This window comes from Diorhabda carinulata, chromosome 4, assembly GCF_026250575.1.
Source record: "Diorhabda carinulata isolate Delta chromosome 4, icDioCari1.1, whole genome shotgun sequence".
In the NCBI taxonomy this organism is placed as follows: Eukaryota; Metazoa; Arthropoda; class Insecta; order Coleoptera; family Chrysomelidae; genus Diorhabda; species Diorhabda carinulata.
Window position 1 is genome coordinate 10,201,468 of NC_079463.1, and position 27,949 is coordinate 10,229,416.

General features: G+C 33.0%; 1 protein-coding gene across 18 annotated transcripts in view; it reads left to right on the plus strand.

Annotated features, from left to right (window-relative positions):
- Nucleotides 1-27,466, plus strand: part of LOC130893438 (NAD(+) hydrolase sarm1) — a 91,175-nt gene extending 63,709 nt beyond the window's left edge. For 10 of the 18 annotated variants that reach the window (XM_057799553.1, XM_057799547.1, XM_057799548.1 and 7 more), the window contains 10 exons: nucleotides 2,352-2,456; nucleotides 3,060-3,308; nucleotides 7,410-7,577; nucleotides 17,757-18,008; nucleotides 18,068-19,368; nucleotides 19,459-19,688; nucleotides 20,348-20,649; nucleotides 20,927-21,093; nucleotides 23,010-23,255; nucleotides 24,417-27,466. In XM_057799553.1, coding sequence (XP_057655536.1) covers nucleotides 2,352-2,456; nucleotides 3,060-3,308; nucleotides 7,410-7,577; nucleotides 17,757-18,008; nucleotides 18,068-19,368; nucleotides 19,459-19,688; nucleotides 20,348-20,649; nucleotides 20,927-21,093; nucleotides 23,010-23,211 — 2,976 coding nt within the window. In that variant the 3' untranslated portion in view covers nucleotides 23,212-23,255; nucleotides 24,417-27,466. Of the gene's footprint in view, nucleotides 1-2,351; nucleotides 2,457-3,059; nucleotides 3,309-7,409; nucleotides 7,578-12,397; nucleotides 12,603-17,756; nucleotides 18,009-18,067; nucleotides 19,369-19,458; nucleotides 19,689-20,347; nucleotides 20,650-20,926; nucleotides 21,094-21,429; nucleotides 21,550-23,009; nucleotides 23,256-24,416 lie in introns of those variants that run through there. The other 8 variants (XM_057799558.1, XM_057799555.1, XM_057799561.1 and 5 more) reach the window with 2 other exon arrangements.
- Nucleotides 27,467-27,949: the final 483 nt, after the last annotated feature.

Sequence of the window (27,949 nt, forward strand, 5' to 3'; positions counted from 1 at the left end):
GAGTTGCAATCACTCTTTATCACGACAGTTTTATGACCGTTTGTATCGTTTTTTGACATTGAAATTCGTTTCCTAGAAGATTTTGGCTCCTTTATCGTCTTCCTTGTTGTAGTTTTCGTTCTAAATGCCCACTCGGTTGATTTGTAAGATCCATTTGGGCTGAGCTGCAATTACTCTTCATCACGACAGGGTTTTTTGACTGTTTGTCTCGTTTTTTGGAATCGAAATTAGTTTCCTAGAAAATTTTGGCACTTTTTTTGTCTTCCTTGTGGTAGTTTTGGTTCCAAATCCGCAATCGATCTATTTCTAAGACCCATTCGGGCTGAGTTACAATCATTCTCCATCCCGACAGGGTTTTTTAACCTATTTTTTTCGTTTTTTGTAATGGAAATTCGTTTCCTAGAAGATTTTGGCATTTTTTTCGTCTTCCTTGTAGTCGTGTATGTTCTATATCCCCACTCGATTGATTTTTAAGATCTAAGAGTTACAATCATTTTTTATCCTGATTGGATTACTGATTGACTATTTGTTGAAAGATGTTGAAATACGCAGATATAGGAATGGGGACAATATTTAATCTAATCTTTTTCACTTGTCCTATAACTTTTGATCATATTTGCCACACAGAAGATATTCTACAGAAAAACGAGTTACTTCTAATTAAATTTAGATTTTCCCAAATGCCACACTTAAAATTCTACTAACAATTTCATAAATTACGTTCAACATATGTCGTACGTTATCTAATCTTCATATAATATTTCTAATGACTAATTAATTCGTGTTACACAATTTTATTAATGTATCCATTTCCATTAAATATTACTGAGTAAATATTAGTTCAGGCATGACTTATAAACGGTTTTTACTATACCTTCATCTCCAATTATGGCAAAATATTTGATTAATGAAATGAAATACTACAAGTTAATAGGTTCGTTTCAAATGCTTCAGCTGCGTACAACAGTACATGCCAAATAAAATATTTATTCATGTCGAGCATAAACATATAACTTCAATACAAATTACTAACTTACCAAATAAGTATGTAGGAATGTACTTGTAATCAAAAGCGTCGTAGATACTTCAATAAAAGTTGGAAAAAAAAATAAAGATTAATATCTCAGCGCAATAGAATGTACAATATTCTTGTTTAGTCCGTCTTTAGCAAACACAAACAAACTATATGGTTTTCCCAAGCGAGAGCATGCCACATATAGTTGTCCGTGGAAGAAACATGATGTTTCCAAATCCAAGCCACATACAGACAATGTCTGGCCTTGTGCCTTATTGATCGTCATAGCAAACGCCAATCTAATCGGGAATTGAATGCGTTTGAATTCAATTGGCACATATGTAGGATTCATAGGGATTGGTGGCAGTTTTTCATTAATTTTTTAATGACTAATCGTGGTGGGTTCAAGTTACGAAGCAGAATGATCCAACCTTCAATTGTAAATGGTCTGATGACACGCCTGGCAAATCCAATGAATTTAAAAACTCAATTGGTTAATTCACAGTTTAGTTGGTATCGCAAACTGCATCGATAGATTTGTATGACACCAAGTCCCTAGGCAACAACTGTTGTATCTTTAAACTTAACCCATCGACCTCCATATTTTTTGCTGCCAAAATCGCTCTTCCTGCCAGCCAGCCTCTCAGAACTACCCGATATGCACACAAAATTTCATGAAAATCGGTCATGCCGTTTATATCGTGTTTTGACATTGAAATTCGTTTTCCAGAAGATTTCGGCACTTTTTTCATCTTCCTTGTGGTAGTTTTTGTTTTGATTCCCCACTCGGTTGATTTCTAAGATCATTTGGGTTGAGTTTCTTCACCCTGACAGGTTTTTTAACCGTTTTTTGGAATCGAATTTCGTTTTCCTATGCACACAAAATTTCAGGAGAATCGGTCAAGCCGTTTCGAAGGAATTCAATTACAAACACCGCGACAGCAGAATTTTATATATTAGATTATTATTAAATTTTTTTTGAAACCCTCGTAAAAATTTATAGTCGAACGAAATACGTTACAGTACTAAATTTAATAATTGATCAAGTACAAAGCGAAATTGGATCAATAAGGAACTGCATTCTTTATTTAAGCGCCTCGTCCTTAAAAATAAACTTTGTTCCTGTTTACTTACGTCTAGAATATTCTAAACAAACCTATTACTTAATCCGAAACAAAATAGATTTAGATTAATCTTAACCGCGTAGTTTCCGATGACTTAGCGCTATTGGCCCATATCCAGCATTTTCACCGAATTCTCCGCTTGAAATTATACTCAGAAGAATCACAATCCCAAAAATACTTTGATGTCTCAAAGTTTATGTTTTTTTTTCAAGTTACAGACCAACAGCCAGTCCAGTACGACAACGACCACGCGAGTGAGTAAAACTTCGACCAGCGCTTCCACAAGCCAAAGACGCCAAATCACCACAGACACTAAAGTAAGTACAAATTGATTTTTTTGGTGTAAATGTGAGTGTTGGTGAAGTGAACAGTGCAAAATAATAGAATTTCTACGAGTATTAATTTCTCAAAGGACATCGGACTTCGGTGACGTCAAGTAGGGCACGACGGGCCTATCTGAAGGCCTATGTCCTCAACGGTTTCACGGCCGCCCTCACCTATCAATTCTGAACGATTATTGATTACCCCTCATCGACTCATTTTTGTTTCCTAACCCCAAAATTTTACGCTTGCCACATTAGACGAGAACGTTATCGCCGTTTTTTCTTTGTTAGGTCGAAAATAATTGAACAACCCCCGTATCTATCACGCAGATCAATAATTTTACAAAATTTTCTTTCCCTTTTAATGTTTCCAATTTTTTCCATTAATACTTCATATTTTGTTTTTCTGTTATTTTAATAATTTTAAAAAAATTCTCATCCAGGTTGATCGAACTTTTTATTATGGTTAGAGATATATACTACGATATAAAAATAAACCAGTCACCCTATATTATTGTCATCTGATATTTTGATCAATATTTTTGAAAAATAATTAAAATGTACCACACTGTATATTAGCAAAATTAAACGTTGCAGGCTTCCAATATGAAAAACGATTTAGTCGATTTTAAAAACAATATCAACGACATGAAAAGCAGCCTTCCAAACACGCTGATGCAACTAAGAAATTCGTTAGAAAATTTAGTTGATTCCGATGAAATCAACGACCCCATAGTGACGTTCCCCGATGATACGCCAGTGCCTTCCGAAATCGGTTCGCCAACGAATACAGTCGAATCACTTAAATATGAACAAAAAACTATGAATAATTTTAAGAAAACCACGGTAAGTTTTTTGTTTAAAATTTTACGTAATTTTTAAATGATAGTTTCAACAAAAATAACCTTTTAGTTGTGATTTTGAATGTAAATTATCATAGTCGAGGCGTGCTGATTCAATTTCACAAAATTTAAACTTTTTTTGTCACACGAAAACTTATACCAAATGGAAAAAAATTGACTCATCAGGTTTCTTTGTGACTTCAAGACTAATATACAATAAAAGATTTTCGTGAATGTTTAGCTTGTGGTAGGTCCCTTTTAAGTCTCCAACAGTCGTTCAATCTAGACCCCAAAAGCTCGGCTTATTTTTTAGACAAAATCTTCTGTTCTTCTTTTTTGAAGTTGACCTTGGGTTCTCTCTCTCTTAACTCTCTTGAGATTCGTTCTAGGGTTGACTAAGAACAAATTCCGAACTAGAAAGATTTTTTTGCTGGTATCTTTTTGGCAACACTGTTTTTGACAGATCACGCGTAAATCGTGTCTTGTGTCATTGTCAAACTCGTTCAGTTTGATCTTTAATTTAATTATGAATCGACTTACGAACGAACAACGCTTGCAAATTATTGAATTTTACTATCAAAATTAAGAGAGTGCATCGCGCACTTCTTTCAATTCATGGGCAGTTTAGTCGGCCTACTGTGGGTACTATTCGGAAGCTTGTGACTAAATTTCGAACCCAGTTTACACTATTGGACATTAAACTACAAACACGCAAACGTACAGTGAGGACAGAAGAAAATATTGCGGCTTTATCCGCCGGTGTTACTGATGATCGCGAAATGTCGATTCGATCCTTTGTTAATCCACTATGTGGAAAATTTTGCGAAAGGATTTGGGTGTAAAACCATATAAGATACAACTGGTGCAAGAACTGAAGTAACACGATCTCTTACAACGTCTAACATTTGGTGAATGGGCGCTGGCAAAGTTGGAGGAAGATCCAATTGTGTTTAGCGACGAAGCACATTTTTGGTTGAATGGATACGTCAACAAGCAAAATTCCCGCAACTGGATGAGGACCATCCAGAAATATTGCAAGAGCTACCAAAGCATACCGAAAAAGTCACTGTTTAGTGTGGGTGGCATTATCGGGCCGTACTTCTTCAAAAGCGACGATGGCCGGAACGTTACTATGAATGGCGAGCGCTACCGTGTAATGATTGACGATTTTTTTTGCCAAAATGGAAGAATTGGACTAGCCTGACATGTGATTTTAACAAGACGCTGCCACACGCCACACCGCACGCGAAACAATGGCCAAATTGAGAGCCGCCTTCGGTGAACAGTTTGGGATCCGTCAATTAGCCGCCTAGAACGTGTGATTTAACGCCTGTGGACTATTTCTTGTAGGGCCATATTAAGGCTAATGTCCACAGGGATAAACCAGCAACGATTGACGCATTGGAAGCCAATATTGAAGCATTTCTTCGTGAAATACCGGCCGATATGTTGGAGAGAGTGTGCTAAAATTGGACTTTGCTCATGGGCTATCTAAAGCGGAGCCATGACCAACAATTGCATGAAAGCATTAAATTATACTGATCGTTCTATCGATTCCAATAAAGATTTCATCAATTTTTTCAAATTTTTTGAGGTTTTTTTCAAAATCAAATCCTATACCTCTTGAAAAATCACTGGTTAGAAACAGAATCATGACTTCCCGCAAGATTTGGAAGCTTTGGCGCAGGCAGTTCGGCACTATGTAAGGTTGGTCTGTTGGCTGATGATAAGTTTGGGTACTGGATAGTGTGTTTGGACTTGATTGTGACGCCTTTTGTTTAGCACTTTTCAATTAATGCCGTAAATTTTCGACGCCGAGATGTAAAAGTTAATTCTCCACACACATAACAAAAACTGTCCAGGTTATTAGAACACTTTCTCGGCAAATTTACAATATAAAAACCGTAACTTAGTTTTACGCAATCGTTATACAGTCACCTAAATTAAGTTAATCAAACAAAAACACGTAAATGAGGTCAGAGAAGAATATATTATTATATCTGTCATAAAAAAACAGGATGTGACTGGAGCAAAATAATTTTTTTTGAATGAGAGTAGATAAAAACAAATAAAAATCATCACAAAATTCGTGTGACAAAAACAGTGTTTACCAATATTTGTATAGCGTTCTAATATACATGGGTCACTCGATGCTAAATCGGAATTGTATAGTGGGTATTCGAAAATGTCCCATTGCAATTGCTGATGAAGTCGTTAGGTTACACAAGCGTTGTGGGTACGGGCATTGTTGTGGATCATAACAATTCCATTAGTCTCTTCATTTCTTCTGAATTGCTCTCCGTTATGAATCTGCATTAATTGTTGTTCAATGCTGCTCTGAAGACGATAACTTGGTTATCGAAACGCGTGTCAGATAGTGTAATTGTGATTAGTTGAATACGTCTCTCATTTCAAATCTGATTTCAATAATAATTTATGTTTCTGTTTGTTACAAATATAATCAGGTTTGTTATTATTGAAACCAAACCTCTATTCCGCATTTACATAATTGCCATACGTTGAAAACAAATTCAAAATAGAATGAATAAACGATTTGGAATTCAAACGTGAATCATTACAATATTGTCGTCTTCTATTTCTATAGATAACAAACGTTGTTAATTTACAAAATGTTATTTATATATAATATTAACAATGTTTAAAACCAAAGGTTCAACGTGTGTACATCAAGTACGACTTATATACGAGGGATTATCTATACAAACAACATTTATAAATGAAAAAATGCAAAAGGAATGAATTTACTAATCCTCAAGCCCTTTCACCTGTTCAAGAAAAATGATTGTTGTAGTTGCGTCATTACGTAAGATCCTTTTGTCACAACTGTTTCCATTCATTCGTATTTCTTGACATTTTTGACATTATCATCCTGTTTATTTTGTTTGTAATGACTTTTGGTGTAAGTTTCAGAGTGCTACTCAGCAAATTGATCCATCTATAATTAGATGGCATTTTTTTTATTCCTCTTTTGAATATGACAATCCTAGTACTCGTTCTCCAATCGACAAGGAGTTTTTGATAGCCGCTTGCACCTCTGTCAATTCAAACTGTAGATCTTCGTCTGTAGTTATTTCAGGTGTGTTTGGTCCGTTTCTATATTCGTCTTCATTCCCGTACATTTCTTGGAGGCCGTAAAAATCATTCTTCATCTGTTTGGAAAATTGTTTCCAATATTTGTTCTTGATTTCTTTTCCTTATCTTATTGTTTCATTACGTACTCTTTTGTAATTTTCGAACGAATTCAGGATTTTTGACGTTCTGTATTTCAGGTAGGTTTCTTTCTTGGAATTTCAATTCCTCCAATTAAATGTGGGTATTTACAGTTGCTTTATATATCTCCCATTCCAATGACCTGGCCAAATCATTTCATTTATCCTTTCTTAATTTTGTTTTTATTTGGTTATATATACAAATTTTTTCTTATAGTGTTATTTCCTTTCTTAAAAACATCATTTCTGTATTCCACATTTTTGTTTCTGTGTCATTTTTTATAACATTTCTATTTCATTTGTTTTTTGTCTTGTTATCTTCTCCAGTCTTGTCATTTATATCGTTCCCCGTTCTTCCATCTAATATTAATGCCATACTCAAAATCACTAGATGGGAATAGATCTACCAGACACTACCAATTATACATTCTGTTGATCTGGATATAGAAAGTTTCGATCTATATCCTACTATCTGTAGGAACTAAGCATGCTATCAAAAACGTCAGTGAGTTTGGGTAGTGCTTCTGCAACATGAAATTCGTTCCGGTGTCAATGTGGGTCAATAAAAGTGTAAATTGTATAGCAAAGTTCCTACGCATCCAGGAAAACCTAGAAAAGTCATCGACCACTTTTCCTGAAATTCCAATTCCTCTATTTAAATATTGGGATTTACAATTTTATCACAGCAAAATGTTTACATATTTTCTATTCTAAACTTTTCTTCAATACCAAATATCATATTCGACGAGTTTTTATATAAAAATTGTCCTCTAAACAACCCCATCCATCACCTTTCAACTGTTACTTCATTGTATTCAAATAAAGATGTAATCGATGTTATTGTGATTATTAACGATTTCAAAATATGTTTATAGGTAATGAAAGATGGTATAAGTGCAGAAAAAGAAAGCGCTAAAGTAGAAGAAATGAAAAAAATTAGAGCCGGAGAAATATCTTACGAAGAAAGTAACGCTGCAGCGGCTACACGTGCTCGAATCGATATAGACGGAATAACGGCACAGAAGAGTCAGGTTACAGCAAAAGTGAGTTTCACATTAATTTCATGTCGATCTAAGCATATGTAAACTTCAATAAACAAAACCTGTACTCAAATTCAATATAAAATGGTTGAAGTTCTTCTTATTCCTCAGTTAACTTAAACCAAACATTGATAAATAATATTCTATAAAATTTATGGACTAGTATCACGTCATATGGCTTCACCTTGACCCTTATCCATAGTATAAAATGTCCCTTAACATTATTTTCATGTCATATCATATATAAACACTCCTATTCAGGTGTGTCACTTTACTAATTTAAATAATACGAAGGTGTGAAAATTATTACGATGCGAAATATGACATAATGAAAAATAATTTTCGTTATGTAAAACAAGTCAATTTTCATATATAAAATTACACATTCTGGAGTTGTAAATACCCAGTGGACTATAAATAAAACGTTTTTCATTCTCCAAAATTCAATTCAACAGAAAACGGATGCAACAAGATGGCGCAACCTATCATATGTCCAACGAGACTTGGACTCTGAACAACTCAAGATCTTCTGAGTTGAAATTCGCTCTCGAGTTTCCAGTTTATCTATTAGATTATTATGTATATAATTTTCACAGAGAACAAAATGTTAAAAAGTTAAACCAAGTGAAATTTTTTGGCATATCTGGGAGGTTTGTGGACGAAATGATTAGAAGATGGGTCAAATAGTTGGATGAAGAACAACGCATTGGATTCAAAAGTTCAAATTTACAATTAGTGCTTTTTAAATGGAATTTCTGCAAATCTCACCATCACTAATTCATAAAATTGTTACTGGAAAACTGAAATTTCGAAAACTTTGCTCACCTTGGGTGCCCAAAGGTCTACAAAAAAACTACGAATGAAAGCAATGTACGATATAATGAAGACACGAGGCCAAACAAAAATCGAGTCAAATATTTATAGTTGTATGTTGCTTTATTCTCCATTAATATCAATACGCATGCGTTTGAACCAATTGTCGAAGCATTTTTTCCATTCAGAATCAGATACCTCCAAAACGTGTGATTTGAATGTGTCAATCGTTTCTTCAGGTGTATAAATATGTTAACCCATCAATTCAATGTTTTAACATTTAATATTATCGTGGTGGAAGATGATTAGTCTTCTATGATTGGTTCCCATGATTCTTTCGCTGCTGGCAACCAAATACTGGTGTATCATTCATAATTGACCGTTCTTCGTGGCTCTATGAAACGGTGACAACATGTCTAGTTATTCTGAAAATAAGAGTCGACCATTTGCTTCGAAATCTTCGTGTGCGAACAACTTTTGTTGGATTTGGCTCGTATCGAAGGACCCATATAGTCGATGTTGTTTATTTTCGGGTTCAATTGCATAGATCCATTATTCGTAGCCTGTCACGATCTTATAGACGTTTTTTGAGGTACTGCGATTGAATTTTTTCAACATTTATTTGCACCAAGCTCAAAAAAATGAGCGATTGTCAAATTATGCGATATCCAACGCGAACAAATCTTTTTAACAACCAAATATTCATGCATTATTTAATGTATTTAGCCGATTTTGGATAACGTTCACGAAATTCATCCTGTAGTGAAGTGCGGCCACGATTGAATTCGGAAATTCAGCGAAACACGGTGGTTCCAAATGGTTTAATCCACGTTAAAGTCATAGAAAATCATCGTAAAATATATTCTTATGATTTAATTCCATTTTTTTAACAAGATAAATGTTTCAAGTACATATAAAAAACTCAAATGGTTTCCAAGTTCGTGCACCGTTGAAAACGTCAAACTTTATGATGGAATTGTCAGATTTGACATATATTCACATCAGAGTTGCCATATCTCAAAACTTAAGTAGCAACTCTCGGATATGAAATATTTACTGAGTGTTCGGAGGTTCTATGTGACTGGATATATTTCATTAATGTAACGAATCAAACTGTTTATTACACCATGAAAAATTGGAAAATGTTTGTGAAAAAATAATTGAAACTTTATCCTTGGTCATAACAGGGAAATATCACGTATTTAAATGTGGGTGGAGATTTCATGTCAAGAGATTATCGCTTAAATAAGCATTTTAATGTTAGTCTGAGTTCGAACTTTCTTCGATGTGCATTTCAATAGAATTTGAATGAAGTTTTTAACTGTTAGAAGTTGATTTTCTGAAACAACCTTGTATATGGGGTTCTAGATACTTCGTCTAGCAAATATATGTAAAAATTTATATATAGACATCGATGTATTACGAAAAATAAAATGAAAATATTTAAAATAAGAAAAAAAAATACTTTTGGATAGTTTGAGAAGATCTTGGAACTTTGGTTGTGGTAAATATGAACAATTATTATATACTTTTCGTAAAAAGTATTTGAAAATCTATAGTTTTTAAATATATATTTTAATTGTGAAGAATCGTACAAAATTTGTAAGTTAATTTCTCCTCAATTCACCTAAATGTTTGTTTGTTATAATTATTACCGCGATATATTATTTTCCAAACATTTTAGTTATATACTTGTTCAAAAACCTACTTCTATCCAAAGTCTTATACCTTAAAAATAAATTCGAACGACTAAAAAACCAATAAGAGCAATCTTAGGCAACTATTACAACTATTTTTACATTAAAATAGCTTAAAACCTATTATTTTCATAAAACTTACGATTAATTTCAATGAAAAAACCTAATAATTCTATTCTACCCTTATATTTATATCTGACCTAAACAGTATCGGATTATATATGATCCCTTTGTCTGTGTCAGTTGATTTCGAGCCATGAAACAGTGTGTATTATAATGTTCGATAGTGTCCTATAAAATGTTTACCAATCAGCGCGAATAACTTGCCCTTCGAGGCAAAAACGATAGTTAAAAATGTTTTCTCGAAATTATTAGAGGGAAGCCACGAAAAATACTTTTCATTGAAAGCGACTTTAACTTTAACGAGCATCCCGGATAGCACAGATTGTGAATAATTTGATGAAAAACACGAAAAGGCGATGGTGTTCCAAAGTGCATTGATTTCTCTCAACTGTACTTAATTCGCAATCTTAATGGAATGTATACAGAAGAAAATGTACCAACACTTTCACGGAGACTGTTCCAGGAAACTAATGGTGAGATTAATTGTTCCACCACAACTTTGTTGTGTACTCTGCTTCATTTGGGGTTTGTATTCAAAAGAATAGACAAAAGAAAAGTTATAATAGAGTCGCAAAAACTCAAATACAGCTAGATCGGAAAACCGAACGATGATCTACCATGAACACCCAGATGGTGTTTTCACGAAAGTTCTTTCTAATAAAGGTAAAAGGATGGATGCCAGAATGTCTGTTTATACCAGCCAATAATATTTGGGATTCCAACTTGGATTATCATTGCGATACAACCGCGGTAGTTTTCGAAGATTACTTTCAAAATAAATTAATGCCAATTAGCCACCGAATAGCTGTATCGTGATGGATAATAATGTATCCTACTATATTCGCCAAAAGGTACCAGGTTCCAATAATACGACGATGGTCCCAGAAGTACCTGGCCCAACAAAGAAAACACAAAAATTTATTTTTCAACTCAATTTCCTTTTAGTTGCATACACTTTCCTGTGATTTCAACAACTTCGACACTATTTTTATAATAAGAATCGTCAAGCTCCTCAAAATAGCAAATAGCCACCAAGCCAATTTTTTCAAGTCCGGGAACAGAAAATAATCCGGAGAGGCTAAATCTGGCAATTAGAGTGCAATGGACGGCAATTCAAACTTAAATTCATTAATTTTGGCCATTGCAATATCAGATGTGTTTTTTTCCTTTGTTCTTAACCATATGCGGCCGTATTTGCTTGATTTCTTCGCTCAAACGTTGCAATAAGTTCGCATAATACTCGCTCTGTTAGTTTTTCATTTTTCGAGATAATCAATGAAAATTAAACCACGCGTATCCCAAAAAAACCGACACCATGATGTTGCCTGCAGATAGAACGATCGTTGCCTTCTTTGAAGCCGATTCTTCCTTTTCAGTCCATTGTTTTGATTGTTCTTTTGTTTCGGGTGTGAAGTGATAGACGCACGTTTCATTCTTAGTTATGAAAAGGCGCAAAAATTCGGCTTTATTTCTATGAAACAGTGCCTAACAATCGATGGAAAGATCTTTACGATGCTGTTTTTGTTCCATTATGAACAAACGTGTTCAAATTTTTAGTTAATATGCGATGTACCGCACTTTTTGAAATGTCTACTAGCTATCGTACTTTCAGTCGAGGATCATCAAGTATCGCTTTGTGAGCAGTCTCACAGCTTTTATATTGGTTGCGCTAATGCCTTTCAAATATTGTATTACATAACCATGACCAAGACGTTTACTATTGATGGTTACCCAACAAATACTAACCAACTTAGCGTCTTCAAACTTGAAACATATGCTGTACCGATCGTGTACTTTCTTACTTTCAAATAGAGTGGTACTTTTCAAGCAACTACCGCTATCTCTAGATCAAGCCAGGTACTTCTGGACAATCCTCGTAGAAAAAGTGAAATACAAGACTTTTTGTGCGAGCGTGACGTGTATTTCCACGGAAGTTTTAATATTTAAAAATTGTTAGAAACTGTAAAAGTTATAATTTTTTAAAATAATACGTTTGTGAGAAAATTGCAAAGGAAACAGGTCACGAAGTAATTCGGCTTCCACCATACTTTTAATCCAATCGAGTTGATATAATATAAATTAAAGTCTAAAGTTTTCTGTAACAGTAAAATCAATGCTTCTTTCAAGTGTAGATATGTTGAACCTTCACCCTCAAATATCGATCGATACGAGCACTAAAGTTCGTGGAAAATACCCCCGATTATATACCGTTTGACCTTAGTTCGCGTCGGGTATCCGCGCAATGAGAAACAAAGTGTTGCGAATGATTTTTCAATTAAAATTATCACCTACCAATCAAATTAAACCGCATAATTGTTATAACCGCAAAATTGATCCAATAAGTTTACGGAATTATTGTTATCGCAGTGGGAGATATTCCACTAATCATGGAAAGGTAATTATTAATTTGTTTATCATATTTTACGCGTTAATGTTTGATTTTTCAAAATAAGTAACGAAACAAAGGTTAGAGATTGTTGAAATAAAATAATGATAGCGTTTTCTTGTAATATTGGCCTTATATCGAACTAGTTCTTTATTTACTTATAATCCGTATCATTTTGGTTGATATCACGACATAACACAAATTCTTCAACATCATTTTTATCGATATCATCTTCTTATGGTGCCTAGCCGTGACGAATGTTGGGGATCATCATGGGAATCTTTATTTGGTCAGCAGCAACGCGAAAGACTTCAGAGGAGGTTTTAATGAACCAGCTTCTAAGGTTCTTGAGCCAGAATGTCGTCTTCTTCTTGGACTTCTTTTTCCTAATATTTTGCCTTGTAGTATGGCTCGGAGCAATGCATAGATATCTAGTACTTGTCTGCATATTTGATGTTATTCAGTCAGTATCCATTTAGCAGTATTCCTTTTTCTATATAGGGCTCTCCTGAATATTCGCTTTAAGTATAAATTGAATATGGAGATAATATACAGCCTTGACGGACTTCTCTCATCCTTTTCAATCTTTACTGCGTTTTCCTTCGATCCTTTTCAGGTCCTTATTGTTAATTCCTATTCTTTTAAGCATCTCTATTATTTTTTTATGTTTCATTCGATCGAATGCCTTTTCATAGTCTTTTAAACATGCATACACATCGCAATTTAGGTCTATGCATGTTTATATTGAGACCAATGCCTCTTTCATACCAACAGCATTTATAAACCCGATTTGATTGGGAAATATTTAGCTCAGATAATTCGTAAATTTTCTTATGAATTACTTTGAAAGATCTGTTTATATGATCGATTTTTTGTACCGATAATAAATAAAAATAGTAAATATTTTTAGGTATAAAAAAAAAATTATTACCCGAATTTTATTAGATTCCCGACTAATAGAATTTCAAAATTTACGTATCATTATCTGATATGATTAATTTATTGTTTACAAACTAAAAAAACAAGTTTACAAAAGGAACCGTGTTGTAAAATTTGGCAACATCTTATCACGTGAAGATGAAACTTGCTAATTATATTTCAAGATCGTTTGGATTCCACACAAGTCGCGTTTTGACAAGCAAATTATTTCTTTATCAAAGGTAGGAAAATAAAATTTAAATCACCTTTATAAATAATAATATCTGAATAAAATCATTTTGTTATATTTTTTACTAATAAAAATTTATTTCTTTCGATGGAAAAAATATTTCGGAACTATTTATTTTGAGTTTTGAATCAATTTTTTGTGGAAATATTATTCCAAATAGATCACGAGGTTCGTACAAAACAAAACAATAACCAATGCAACAAAGTATGGTCGATTGTTATGTTTATAGAATATACACATAAAACATCACTCAATAAGTCGTGTGACTGACGCACAGATGGCGATACCATTGTCAAATCCAAATGACGTTTATGAAGTACCAACTTTCAAAAGATTATGTCGGGAAAAAGTAAAGCTACTTTTGTTATTACATTTAAACGTGATGATAGATGATGGTGAACGTTCTGGTCGTCCAATTGAGAGGGTTATTCCAGAAAACATCAAAAAAGTCCATAAATTGGTTATATTTAATCGTAAACTGAAATTGCCTATGATAGCTGAGGTCGTAAAGATATCAGAAGGCAGTGTGTTTACAATTATGCGTGAACATTCGATCATGAGAAAGCTTTTTTCAAAGTGAGTGCCGCGTTTACTCAAAGTCGACCAAAAACAACGTGTTGATGATTCAGAGCAGTAATTGGCCATGTTTACAAATAATAAAACAGATTTTTTTGCGTCGATATGTGACAATGGATGAAACACTTCACTCCGGAATCAAAACGATCATCATCTGAGTGGACCGCAGCCGGTGAACCACGTTCGAAGCGTCCAAAGGCACAACAGTTAAAGGCTGCGAAGGTTATGGCTTCAGTATTTTGGGATGCGCATGGAATATTGTTCATAGACTATCTCCAAAAGGAAGAGACAATCAATAGCGAATACTAAGTATAGTTGTTGGATCGTTTGAATGGAAAAATGAAGAAAAAACGGCCTATCTCGAAGAAAAAACCACTCTTTCACCAAGACAATGCACCGATTCACAAGTCGTTGATAACGATGGTTAAATTTAACGAATTACACTTTGAATTGCCTCCGCATCCACCTTATAGTCCAGATCTGGTCCCCAGTGAGTCCTTGCTATTCGTTGATATCAAAAAAATGCTCGCCAGTAAGAAATTCGACTCAAATGAAGAATCAATTACTGAAACTGAACCCTATTTTAAGACAAAGGACAAATCTTTCTAGGAACTAATATCCTCATCAGGTTTTAGATCTCTGTTAACAAAATATAAATATTTAAATACTAATAGAGCAACATCAATTTATTTTTCCCGGTATTATTTAAAATAGGACTAAAATATTTAGCAAGTTGACGCGCTTTCTGTACTGTTTATATACGTCTATTTAATGATGGCACCGATCCAAAATCAGCAGATCACTCTTATTTTTACACAACAAGTGATCAAATCAACTTGCAAATTCAGAAAAACCATGAATGATTTTTAATTTCAAGTGATCGACAAAAGAATATTCCAGAAAACGCCGCGACGGTTATGAAAGTTTTGTATCGAGTGTAAAGTATCGAGATTCTGTTCTTTTACGTAAAATAAAATTTGTTTGGTATGTGAAACGTTTCGTGCACAAAATTATGTCGGCGCGTTGGCCAGTTAGAGAAGGGGTACTGAAAAACAAAACTATGGATAGCGAAAATACGAAATTGAACAAAAATCGGTTACAGTTACCTCCGAAATTGAATTTTCATCTTATTAACAATGTAAGGATTTTCTTTTATCAAATATATATATATATATATATATATATATATATATATATATATATATATATATATATATATATATATATATATATATATATATAAAAGTATACGTTAGTTTTTTAAATATATATATATATATAAATTTTTTTTAGTAATATTATACGATATCAATCAAATTATTTTGGGAAAAACGTGAGTTTTCTAATACGACATGGTTCTTATCTGTGAAATTTTTAGATAGATGTGGAAGCAAATGTACGTTTTTTCAAACACGTCACCCTGTATATTTCCTCATAGCGAAAGTATCCGAAAAATCATTAAATATTACTTATTTTTTTTTTCAAAAAATCCTAAAATCACGTTAATTTCAAGGTCAAATGTATAGGTTTCCGCAAAATTCAATTTTCTATTTTTTTTCGATTTTCCACCTATAAAAATTTTTTCCAAGCAATATTTTTCGAACTCTTCGTTTCAAAAATGCATAAATTTAATATAATTTGAATCAATTTTTTTTTATATTTTCAGAGTAAAAAGGTTCTATTTAAAATGATAAATTTTATTACATAACTTCTAACTTTATGTTATATAACTCGCTTTTTATGATCACGAAAAAGCTGTTGTATTTTTTTAATAATAGTTTCAACGTTCCTTTTCCGATTTTTTAGTATTACAACGTTGCCATTCCCCAATTGTAGATACTATAAAGTTATAGTTTTATTTTTCAGAAAAAGAATTACTTCAACTTTCACCCTGTATATTGCTTACAAATATGAAACTGGAAAAATTCAATATAAACAGTCATTTAGACCAGAGGTATCAAACTCAATTTTGCAGAGGGCCATGTATTAAATTTTGAATTCGTAGGTGGGCCAGATTGAAAATAAAAAAAAAGAAATGAATGAATTATAACATTTTATTTATTAAATTAGAAAAGTATATAATATACGGTTGTTAAAAATCATATCAAAAGATGTTGAGCTTGAGGATCCAGATACCTGACTTCTCTTGTCTTTGCCAAGCTCATTGATGCATGACATGGTCCTTTTTTAAATGTTTGGATGCCAATGATTCCTGTTGAATTATACAGTGAAATCCCACATAATTCACTGATGTTTTCTGTTTTAATTTAGTTACAACGCCCGAATGTTTGCCAGCCATGGCAGGAACCCCGTCCGTAGTTTTGCTGCTAAATATATTCCAGTCGAGTTCATATTCTGGTACCAAATACCAAATTGCAGAATAAATATCATTTGCTGTTGTAGTACATGTCAATGGAACGCACTTCAACAGTTCTTTAATTATTTCAAAGTTAATGTTAATGCCTCCCATTTAGACTGAAAAACTCTGCATTCACTATCAACATTACGTTTTTGTTACATTCGCAGTACAATTAAAATCATTCTCCAACCGTATCGCTTCGATTACTCGACTCAATTGACTCACGTCGCGCCGACGCACTCGTTTTATATGGTTAAAGAAGATTTTAGTCTAGACTCGAAGCGCGTGGAAGATTCTATCGTTCTCGACAAAAATAATAGGATATTTCCGCTTGCTACTAAGATATGGCGATACTTTCTTTATCTCTCGCTTGTCTAGGCACGCGCAGCCCTTGAAATTACTTATAAACATCCGTAGACTTGAGAGTACGCGTATTTAAAACATCCGTAGAGAAATAGAATGTGGCACATTGCGATCGCGGACCTTATTGATACGGCCCAGGGGCCGGAAGCGGCCCGCGGGCCGTATCTTTAACATGACTGACTTAGACACAGGTTTTCCCAATTGATTCATGTCGAAAAGAAATCGATATCTTAAATGGATTATTCGGGATTATTAGGTTATAGTTGGACAGTCTGTTACTGCTCCCCGTTGTATCTTTGAGCCTTCAGTGGAAACCAAATCGGTGTTTTTAGGTTAACCACTTAAAAGTTAGTTTTATAGTTCTAGTGGTTGGTAAGACGATCATATCCTAAGCTTCGAAGACCTTGTATGCTCATTTATTCTCTTTGGAGTCCTTATGGATTCTTGCCCCACTCGTTCATTCTCTAATAATTCTTCATTAACTATATTCAATGTGTTATTCAATCTATTCATATTCCCAAAAGATGCAAAAGTATACGAACAAAGTTCATTTTAAACTTTCATGTCAACATAGGGGCGATATAGCAACACGATAATTAAAAACTTGATTGCATTATCATCGATACGAACAGTTTATAATGCTGATAACTCGAAATTCCATTGCGATATGAAATTTAATTTGTTTGTTTTATAACAGGAAGCCAGATCTTTGAAAGCCGGCGAACTTAGTCAGCAGGAATCCAAAAATATGGCGCAGTCTAATATGAAAGTTACGACCGATAAATTCAGCAGCGAAAGATCGGCAATGGAATCGCAACAACAAAGACAAACGGTCACGGCGAGCGGTTTCTTCAATCAAGAAAAAAAAAGTTCCAGTAGCAGTCATATATACACTTCAGCAACAAAAGGTCTCAGTACAACAGCATCGATGATTAACGCGAGCAGACAGGTAAAAATCCTTTTATGTTCATTAATCTATATTTTATTTATTATTATAATTTGTTACAGTTTCATTTACTCAACAGTACCCCCGAAGAAGATATTCTTAATACCTCTTTGGAGGATTTAGAAAGCCTTTCAGCAAATTCGGATATCCATGACATCGAAAGAGCAAAACACAAATATTCCACGTACTTAGATGAATCAATACGATGTTTACAGAAATTAGAACAAAGCAAAGACGCCCCGTTGTTTTTAGATAAAATCAACGACGTAATGCGTAAAGCATGGGCAGTACCAACGTACGGCCATGAACTAGGTTACGCTCTATGTAATACTTTGAGAAATAGTGGAGGATTAGATCTGATAATGCAGAATTGTACTAATGCGGATAAGATACTACAATTCGCGAGCGCGAAACTTTTAGAACAATGCCTTACAGCCGAAAACCGAGCTCACGTCGTCGAACACGGTTTAGATAGAGTCGTAAACGTAGCTTGTGTTTGTACTAAAATCCATTCTGTAGATCACTCGCGTGTAGGTACGGGAATATTAGAACATTTATTCAAACATAGCGAAGAAACCTGTAGCGACGTCGTCAGATTGGGAGGTTTGGACGCCTTATTATTCGAATGTAGAAAAAGCGATATAGAAACACTAAGACACTGCGCGGGAGCTTTAGCAAATCTCAGTTTATACGGCGGTGCCGAAAATCAAGAAGCGATGATTAAACGAAAAGTACCAATGTGGTTGTTCCCTTTAGCATTCCACAACGACGACAATATCAAATACTACGCCTGCCTCGCTATAACTGTTTTAGTAGCTAATCCCGAAATAGAAGCTGAGGTACTACAATCTGGTACCCTGGGTTTAGTAGAACCTTTCGTAACGAGTCACAACCCATCCGAATTCGCTAAATCTAATCTTGCTCATGCTCACGGTCAAAGTAAAACTTGGTTAAAAAATTTAGTACCTGTATTAAGTTCGAAACGCGAGGAAGCTCGAAATTTGGCAGCTTTCCATTTTTGTATGGAAGCGGGGATTAAAAAACAACAAGGAAATACGAGTATGTTCTCAGAAATCGGTGCTATCGAATGTCTCAAAAAGGTAGCTAGTTGTCCTAACGCTGTAGCTTCGAAATATGCCGCGCAAGCGTTGAGATTGATAGGAGAGGAAGTACCGCACAAACTTAGTCAGCAAGTGCCGTTGTGGTCGGCAGAAGATGTCGAAGAATGGGTGAAGCAAATTGGTTTTCCCGATATCGCTCCCAGTTTTATGGAAAGCAGAGTCGACGGCGATTTACTTTTACAACTCACAGAAGAAAATCTCAAAGAAGATATTGGACTGACGAACGGAATCAAAAGAAAACGGTAAGATTTTATATGTGAAGTTGCAACTAAAAATATGGACGCCCATCACTTTTACTGAACCCTGTTTTATAAGACTTTCAATTCTTATAGATTCACGCGTGAACTTCAACAACTGAAGAAAATGGCAGACTATTCATCGAGAGATACGGCGAGTATTAACACTTTCCTGCAAGCACTGGGGCCTGAATTTTCCATATACACTTACAGTTTCCTAAATGCTGGAGTAGAGAAAAAAGACTACCTTCGAAATATATCCGAAGATCAGCTACTAAAGGAATGCGGAATAAGTAATTCCATACATCGATACCGAATAATGGAAGGTAAAAATTAATTTTACTAAATAATTACGAGTAGAGAGTTTGTTCATATATTTATAGTCTATCAATAAAAAAATCTTTATCATTGCAATTAGTAAATTTTTTGATATATTTCATGGTATTAAGAATAGAAGATTAATATCAATTTCATGCTACATTTTGACTTATATAGACTAATTATTCACCTTATTTTTTGAATACACCTCGTAAGCAACTTTTTAATTTTTCTGTACACATACTAATTTGAATCAACTGGTCATACATAATTACAATTAAATTAACAATGAAAATGCGTAATTTAAAAGAAAATAAAAGTATTTCGTTAAAACAATAACAATGTCATACTATTTATATGATAATAAATATTGCTTACTTCATTGAATAGAATTTCTTCCGCCGTTTAATAATTCTGATCTGTTGTGGGGTTCTAATGGATAAAATTAATTGTTGTAGGTAATTCACTAATTAAATACATTTAATTTATTTCTTAGAACAAAATAACAGCTTTCACATTAAAACAATTCTTGGCGCCAACTAATTATTTTCATATCTGTCACTTGTCATTACAGATTATCAGACTTTTGATGGTCTCGTTCATAAGAAAAACCAACCACCCTGTCTCGATTTTATATACAGGTGTTACACATTATTTTCATTTCTAGGAATTAGACAACTTGAAAATGGTTTGGCGAATGGTATGAACGAAGACAATATGGACAAATCCTTAGACGTTTTTGTTAGTTACCGAAGATCGAATGGTTCTCAATTAGCTAGTCTGCTAAAAGTCCATTTACAACTTCGTGGATTTAGTGTTTTCATTGATGTAGAAAGATTAGAAGCTGGCAAATTCGATAATAACTTATTACAAAGTATACAAAAAGCTAAGCACTTTTTGTTAGTACTAACACCGAATGCCTTAGAAAGGTGTGTAGGGGACCATGAAAGAAAAGACTGGGTACATAGGGTAAGTGTTTATACAAAAAATATCAATAAAAATACTGTTTTAAATATATTTCCAGCAAGAATATTCATATTATCCATTAAATCTTTCTATATTCTCTCCCCTTGGTTTACTTATTCATATGTATATTGCTTATATACAATTACGAACGCCCCTATATAGTTGTGTAATAATATAGGAAAAGGCAAAGTTACGAGGGAACTGAAAAACAACATAATCTATTAAATATTATATTAATCGTGGTGTTGTTAGCGTTATTTTAAGTGCATTTTGTTTCTAGGAAATATGTGCAGCTTTATCGGCAAATTGTAACATCATCCCTATAATCGATAACTTTGTTTTCCCCGAACCTGATGATTTGCCAGAAGATATGAGACAGGTGTGCCATTTCAACGCAGTTCGATGGATTCACGATTACCAAGACGCTTGCGTGGACAAACTTGAAAGGTTAGTAAGAAATATATACTTAGAACTACGCTTTTGCTTCACATCTACATATAATCACCCGTTGACAGAGGCTTTGTTTTCGCAAACTACTTCTAAATAACAAACGGTTTGGATGAAATTAACTATTTTTACAATAACTACTAGAGTTCGAATAGCGTCAAAAATATAACCTCGAAATGCGAAAATATCAAAGGATTTAATGCCATAATTATATTTTAAAACGAAAAAAAAAAACAGTTAGATGATGAAATATAATTAAAACTTCATACAGTACTATTTAATTTCCATCCAACTCGTTGTTACTTTTTATCAAAACGAAGTTTATATATTTTCTAGGTTTCTTAATGGCACATTCCTTGATCATTCGCTATGAAAACCGAGGGGCGTTATATATTGTTATTATTTAATTGCATGTTGTAATAATTTATTATTTTATAATAAAGACTTGGTGTTGGATTACTTTTTATTTTTGAAACCGTTTTTTAACCGAAATAATACGGGAAAATTTGTGAACGAAAATATGAACATTTTTTCACCGTTCAGTAATTATTTTTTGCCTTAGTTTGGAAAAAATAAGTCCAATAATGACTAATAGATCGTCTTTTTTTGTTAATTGAACTTTTAAAATAAAATAAATAAAAGACGTGGATTTTAATGGCGGCGTGGTTAAAGAACTATTGACATTTGACACGAATCACATGTTTCTTACTTCAAAATTGACCTTGATATTTTTAGTCTTTGTAGACATCAAAATTGAATTAAATTTTAGGCACTATAACATGATGTAACTATTCCAAAAAGAAATTCAACCCTTAATTTTTCGAATTTGATAATTTTTTTTCAATCCTGTTTATATAATGAATGATAACAATTTCGAGATGCAGTTCGCTGCAATCGGAAAGGAAATTTTTAGTTTGACAAACAACATATATTTAAAAAATGTTCCAATTTTGTTTATATATTTTTTTAACGCCTAAACTAAAAAAAATTAACACGATAAATTACCTTGAAATTGAAATGATATATTCAAAAAAATAAATAAAATTCATTGTTTGTAGTAGCCATTTTCATTACAATTACAATTTTAGATAACAGTTATACGAGGGCACATCAATACTTACAAAATTACGAAAAATCTAACCTATTTTAATTTTCTAACGTCGATTCACTCCGAAAAACAAATTATTTCGAGTTTTGTGTTCTTTAGAGAATTTTAGTGGATTGACGGTTTCCAAAATGGCGTAAAAAACTCGTGCTTTTGTGTTAGATAGTTAACAAACTCTTTAACACCCCCGCCATTAAAACCACCGATCCTTTTAAAATGTTTACAACTTCAATAGCATTTCCTACTTCCAATATCCGACCCCTTAACACCCTATCGTGTTTTTTCTTTCAATTATTTGCGTTTTAAGTAAGCGTTGAGGATTTCTTTCTATTTTTCGTTCTTTTGGAAAGAATTGTTTGCCCATTTTGGATACTAATTTTTAAAGTTTACGTTACGTTAAAAACCGTATCAACTATAATTTTTTAGAAACATCAGACGGAATTTATCAAGAAGATATTGAAAATTTCATCTGTGCTTCTTTACTACTAAATTATCTGCTAAAAAAAAGATAAAAAGTAATACCAACCTAAGATAAACTTAGGAGACAGTAATAACGTGTTGCTTTTTTGCATGCTTCACCAAAACGGTTGAGGTGAGTGTCACGTTTTTATCTATGTTTATCTCTGTATATAATAGAATCAGAGATTAGAAATCTTCTAAATGACGAAGCAAAGGTAAAAAATAAGTAAAGTCAAAAGTTTATAAAAAAGTATGGAACTAATTTTTATAAGTACGAGTCTCTATCAAAAGAGACATCGAACACTGACGAATTACGGTAATTCAAACCTATAAAAGATAATTTTCTTTTCAGGTTCATGCGAGGAGAAACGAATACGCGTGGAGATGGTCTAAGAGTGGGCCTAACTAAAGGTGACATTACACCGGGCACTCCTTCGAATCCGGGCTTAGTAAGACAACCGCCAAACTATCAAAGAATGCACAGCAACGATTCAGGAAGTGGTAAAAGTTCAGACAAAGACGTTAACGGAAATTCGGGCTTGACGAGAGATTGACTAGATGGTCCTTACGCCTCGGTCACACCTACTCCACTGCCAAGGTAACTAACATTTTCAAAATTACCAAAAGAAATGAATTATCAATTTTTTTATTTCAAATTTACAGGATATAGTAACTTTCAAATAATACTTCATTTTTAATATAATATGTCAAAATCATACTTTAAACATCATTTGTCATGTCAAAAATCACTTATTGCGTCAGATGTTATGTCACTTGTTACGTCAAACATTATTTGTCACGTCAAAAAGTTACTTGTTATATGAAATGTCGTATCACTTGTCACGTTAAACGCTATGTGTTACTTTAAACATCTTTGCCATATCAAAAGTCACTTATTACATCAAAGGTCATATCTCATGTTAAAAGTTACGTATCACATGAATTATCGCCGTATGATGAAAAACCATATTTCATAGCTTCCAATAATCGATTTTCATTGCTTTAGGGTGGTTGGGGTAAATTTCAAAGCGGTTTGTCTGTTTTGGGAAGATATTCTGTGTCTTCGGGGTAGGATGCAGTTATACCGTCATTGGCTGTTGACGAAATGTAATCAAACAATCAGATTTATGTTGATAAAACCAACAAAATTTCTTCGAAAAATAACCTGGAAATGATATTGGGGAAAAAACCAATACGTGTCACGTCAAAACTACCTTTTTCGTCAAACAAAAATAATTTTACATATAATTCCTGGCAGTGTTTTATTTATATTGAGGCAATATTCTATTTATTGTGGGGGGATATAGCTGCCATTTACTATAAACAATAACAAAATCTCTTTAAAAAATAACCTAAGAGTCCTATTTAGAACACATTCGTCGACAAGGTATTTATACACCAAATTTTGGATACACTCATTCATAAAAAAGATGCGTTTGATGTTTTTAGATCTATAGAAAGCATTTGACTGTATAAACCATCTAATGTTACTTAAAAGGATGGGAAACATACTTTGTTAACAATTATTAAATAGTGTAGAATACACCATACGCCTCAGTGTAATGGATAGTTGTTCTACCTACTAAGTCGATCCGGTTTTAAACCCGGGTCCGAACAACTTCCTCGGCGCACTACCTATCGCAAGGAAAACTAACTAACAACAGATCTCTTTTATTTATGATAAAACAACTAAATTCTATCGTGAAGAAGACAAAACGATTCGATATCGGTATTTTTAAGATTTTGTGTTTTGTTGCAGATTCTGTAAAGCAAACAGTCCGTCCCGAAATTGGATAATAAATTCCAACAAATTCAACCGCGGCGTACCGCCTGCGCAGTACTCCCGCAGGGGTTCAACTACCCCTATATCATCGTTAGCCGTAAACAGTTACCCTCGCCCGCCTTTACCGAACCGATCTCGTAGCCTCGACGGTCTCCTGGATTCCGAGCCAATTCACGCGGCAGCTTCAGAAGCAACTAAACACGAACGACGAGTTCCTTCCCCCGATGACGGCGTCGGCGAGACTGACAGTAGTTTAAGTAACGCGCGCAACGTCGAGGAAAATTGTTGTACCGATAGTGATAATGACAAATGTTCAATTTATAGTGATTCTAGTGATTCGAAACGTAAGAGGAACTTTATGGATAGGTGCGTCAATAAAGTGCGATCTTTCATTAAAAAATGAAACAGTGCAATGAAGGGATGATGTTGTCGGATCTAGTTCGCGATTGTGGAATTATTAAAACCATTAAACGGGGTGGATAAATCCAAAACTACTCGATAATATGAAGAAATCTTCTTCAATTTCTCTTAAACATTTCGATTTGGGTCTTCTTTGTAGTCCTTTCCTCCATACATGTTTGGATCTTTATTCTTGTATACTGCCTCAGATTATGATTCATGTAGGAAACTTCAAACCAAGCCTAGTAACTCCATTGTTTTGCATCCTAATATTGAGAAATCCATCATGTATGTTATTTTGTCCATTCATAAAGATTTTCAAGGTTATTTTCGTGATATTTTCTCCATTGGTTCAGTTTTTCATTGATTCTTCTTTGGTACCCTTCATCTTCTATCTTTACAGGATCCTTTAACTTTTCTTCCATTCCAATATTTTGCTTATTAATTGGCGTTTGTTCTACACAGTTTTTAGCCATTGTTTCTTTTATATCCACTTTTATTTACTTATCGTAACGCCCTGGTATTTAAATTTATATATTTCTTCAAATTTTTCATTTTCTCCATTTTATCCTGGTTTATTAGTTTCCTTTATATTTATTCTTAATCCTTTTCGGTTGTGTTCCTCTATACGTATTGAGGTAACTTTATTTTTTGAGCTTATTTCACTACATATTCTCCATTCTGGTCTCCATTTTTTGCTTATCTAAATTCTAGTTCAATTTTGCATTATTTTTCCTCAATTTCTCTTCTTCAATATTCGTTATAGTAACAGTTACTGATGCATACATTTTTTTGTATGTATATTTATCATTATTTTGGTTTTCTTTACATTTATTCTTAATCCCTTCTTCCTCAATTTTCCTTGATATTTTCACCTTGATTTTCCTATGACTATGTCATTTTTATACACCATTATCTGCCTTACTTTTCCTATTTACCTGCGCACTAAATCTTCCCCATTTCTTTTTTCTAATATTTCTTTATTAGTTCTTTTCTTATAGCCCCGGTATTCGATCTTCAGAATTGTTCTTAATATTTTTCCATTGTTTATCCTTTTTTCCATTACAATATTTGGCTTTTTAATTTATGTTTGGATCTATCACCATTATATTTTCTTTCACACTCTTTTCAATTACTTATCATAAAGCCCCTGGTATATAATTTTTAGTATGTATTCAATTTTTTATTACCTATTCTTGTTTTTTTATTTTATACTGTTTCTACAAGTCTCATTATTTCACTTCTCTTAAATTTTCCTTAAATTTTTTTCTTCAATCTTCTTCGATATGTTCACCATAATTTTTTTCTCTTTTATTTATTCTTTATTTCATTGTTTCTATTTTCACTCTAATGCCCATTTCTGATGCTTATATTACCCTTTATGTTTGTCATTATTGTCAAGATCCAAATTGAAATGTTAAAACTCCTTCGAAATTATCAATATCAGGATTTTTATAGAAATTGTTTAGTTTTTTTGATGATAATGAAAATGTATGTATATAAAGTGTGTATATGAGAAATCTGGCAACGTTTTCCTTTCATTCCGTCCATATTTATATACTTATTCACTTTTTATTTTCCATATAAAAATCTAAATGATATTATTTATTTTTTTCCATTTAAGGCAACTAAATTACTTAGCACGAATATTAGTTTGTGCTTTTTATACAAAAGTATACACTGAAAAAAAAATGTGATTATCAGCAGCCTTTTTACAAATTAGGTCTGCATCTAAACCATATTTATTATTTGCAGCAAAATTGTTTCAATATAAAACATTTATATATATGTAAATAGCGTATTTACACGAAATATTTCACCCTGTATTCAATTTTGGAGAATATTACTGGGACGGATCAAAAAATTCGCGACTTTTCAAATGAAGTAATGTTTAAGTTCCTTTGGGATTTATTTGCCCCTCTAAAAATTTCATCATATCTACCTTCTTTCAGGTTTAGAAACAACAAATAGTCACCAGAGGCTAAATCCGGAGAAAAGGGTGGATGACGAAGCTATATGTAACCTAATTGAAGTAATATGATTATTATTTTGTTTCGAAAAGAATATTTTTCTCAATTCTCTTCATAAAAAAACGGTGGTTGTGACTTTATTGGTTATAAACCTACCTAGGAGCTGGTTCAACCCCTTCTTTCTTACTTTCTTCTACTTAAAATGGCGGTAAAATAAAAACCAAATGACATTCTAATTGAATGACAGATGACCAAAACGGTGACGTTTCTAGTTGATCCGTCCTTGTAAGTATTTCGTGGTTTATCATATAGAAAAACGATCGTGGCCTATTTTTGTCTTTCCATTAAGTATTTTTATAAGCATTGTCAATTTTAAACTATTTAAGTTGATGATACTTATTGTTTTTATTTGTCAATTTTAATGTGTTTTAACATAAATATGTAATTTATGAAGTGTAACGTTAATCTACTGAAGCTTGCCGAAAAAAAGCAAGAGAAGTAGTTAGTTTTAACACTCAATCGTGATGTACCACAGGTTACTTTTTATTGTAATTATTTTAAATGGTACATTTTATGTTTAACATTTTTATTAGCATTTTATAGATCCCATAATTGTTTTTTATTCATGTTATATTTAAAAATATATTTTATTAAGATTATTTCTGTCATTTTATTTATTTTTTACAAACTTATAGTGTGGAAAATAAATTTTTTTTAAAATAGTCTGTGGAGACCTATAACACTTTTTTTACAAACGAAAGTCGAAACTCTTCTTAAAATAGTGTTGACTGCTATACCACTAAGTTAAAGACTAGAGCGCACCAACTTCACAAAGATGGTTGAACCAAGAGTTCATAAAATTGTGATAAATAAAAAGGGGTGAAACGGGAAAGTAAGCCGTCAAATTGAAAAAATCATGGACTCTAACAAGAAAAAACGGCAAAATTTTATAAAGGGTATGTGAGGATATGGTTAATTGGTCAAATAATAAGTAGGTTAGGTGACCAAATGTTTTAAGTAACAAAAAGTCTTTATAAACCATACCGAATCTGTTTTATGTAATATAACGAAACGTTTAACTAATATATTACTTTCAAAATAATTATCTGAATTATACTTAATAATTTTATGGTATTCCAC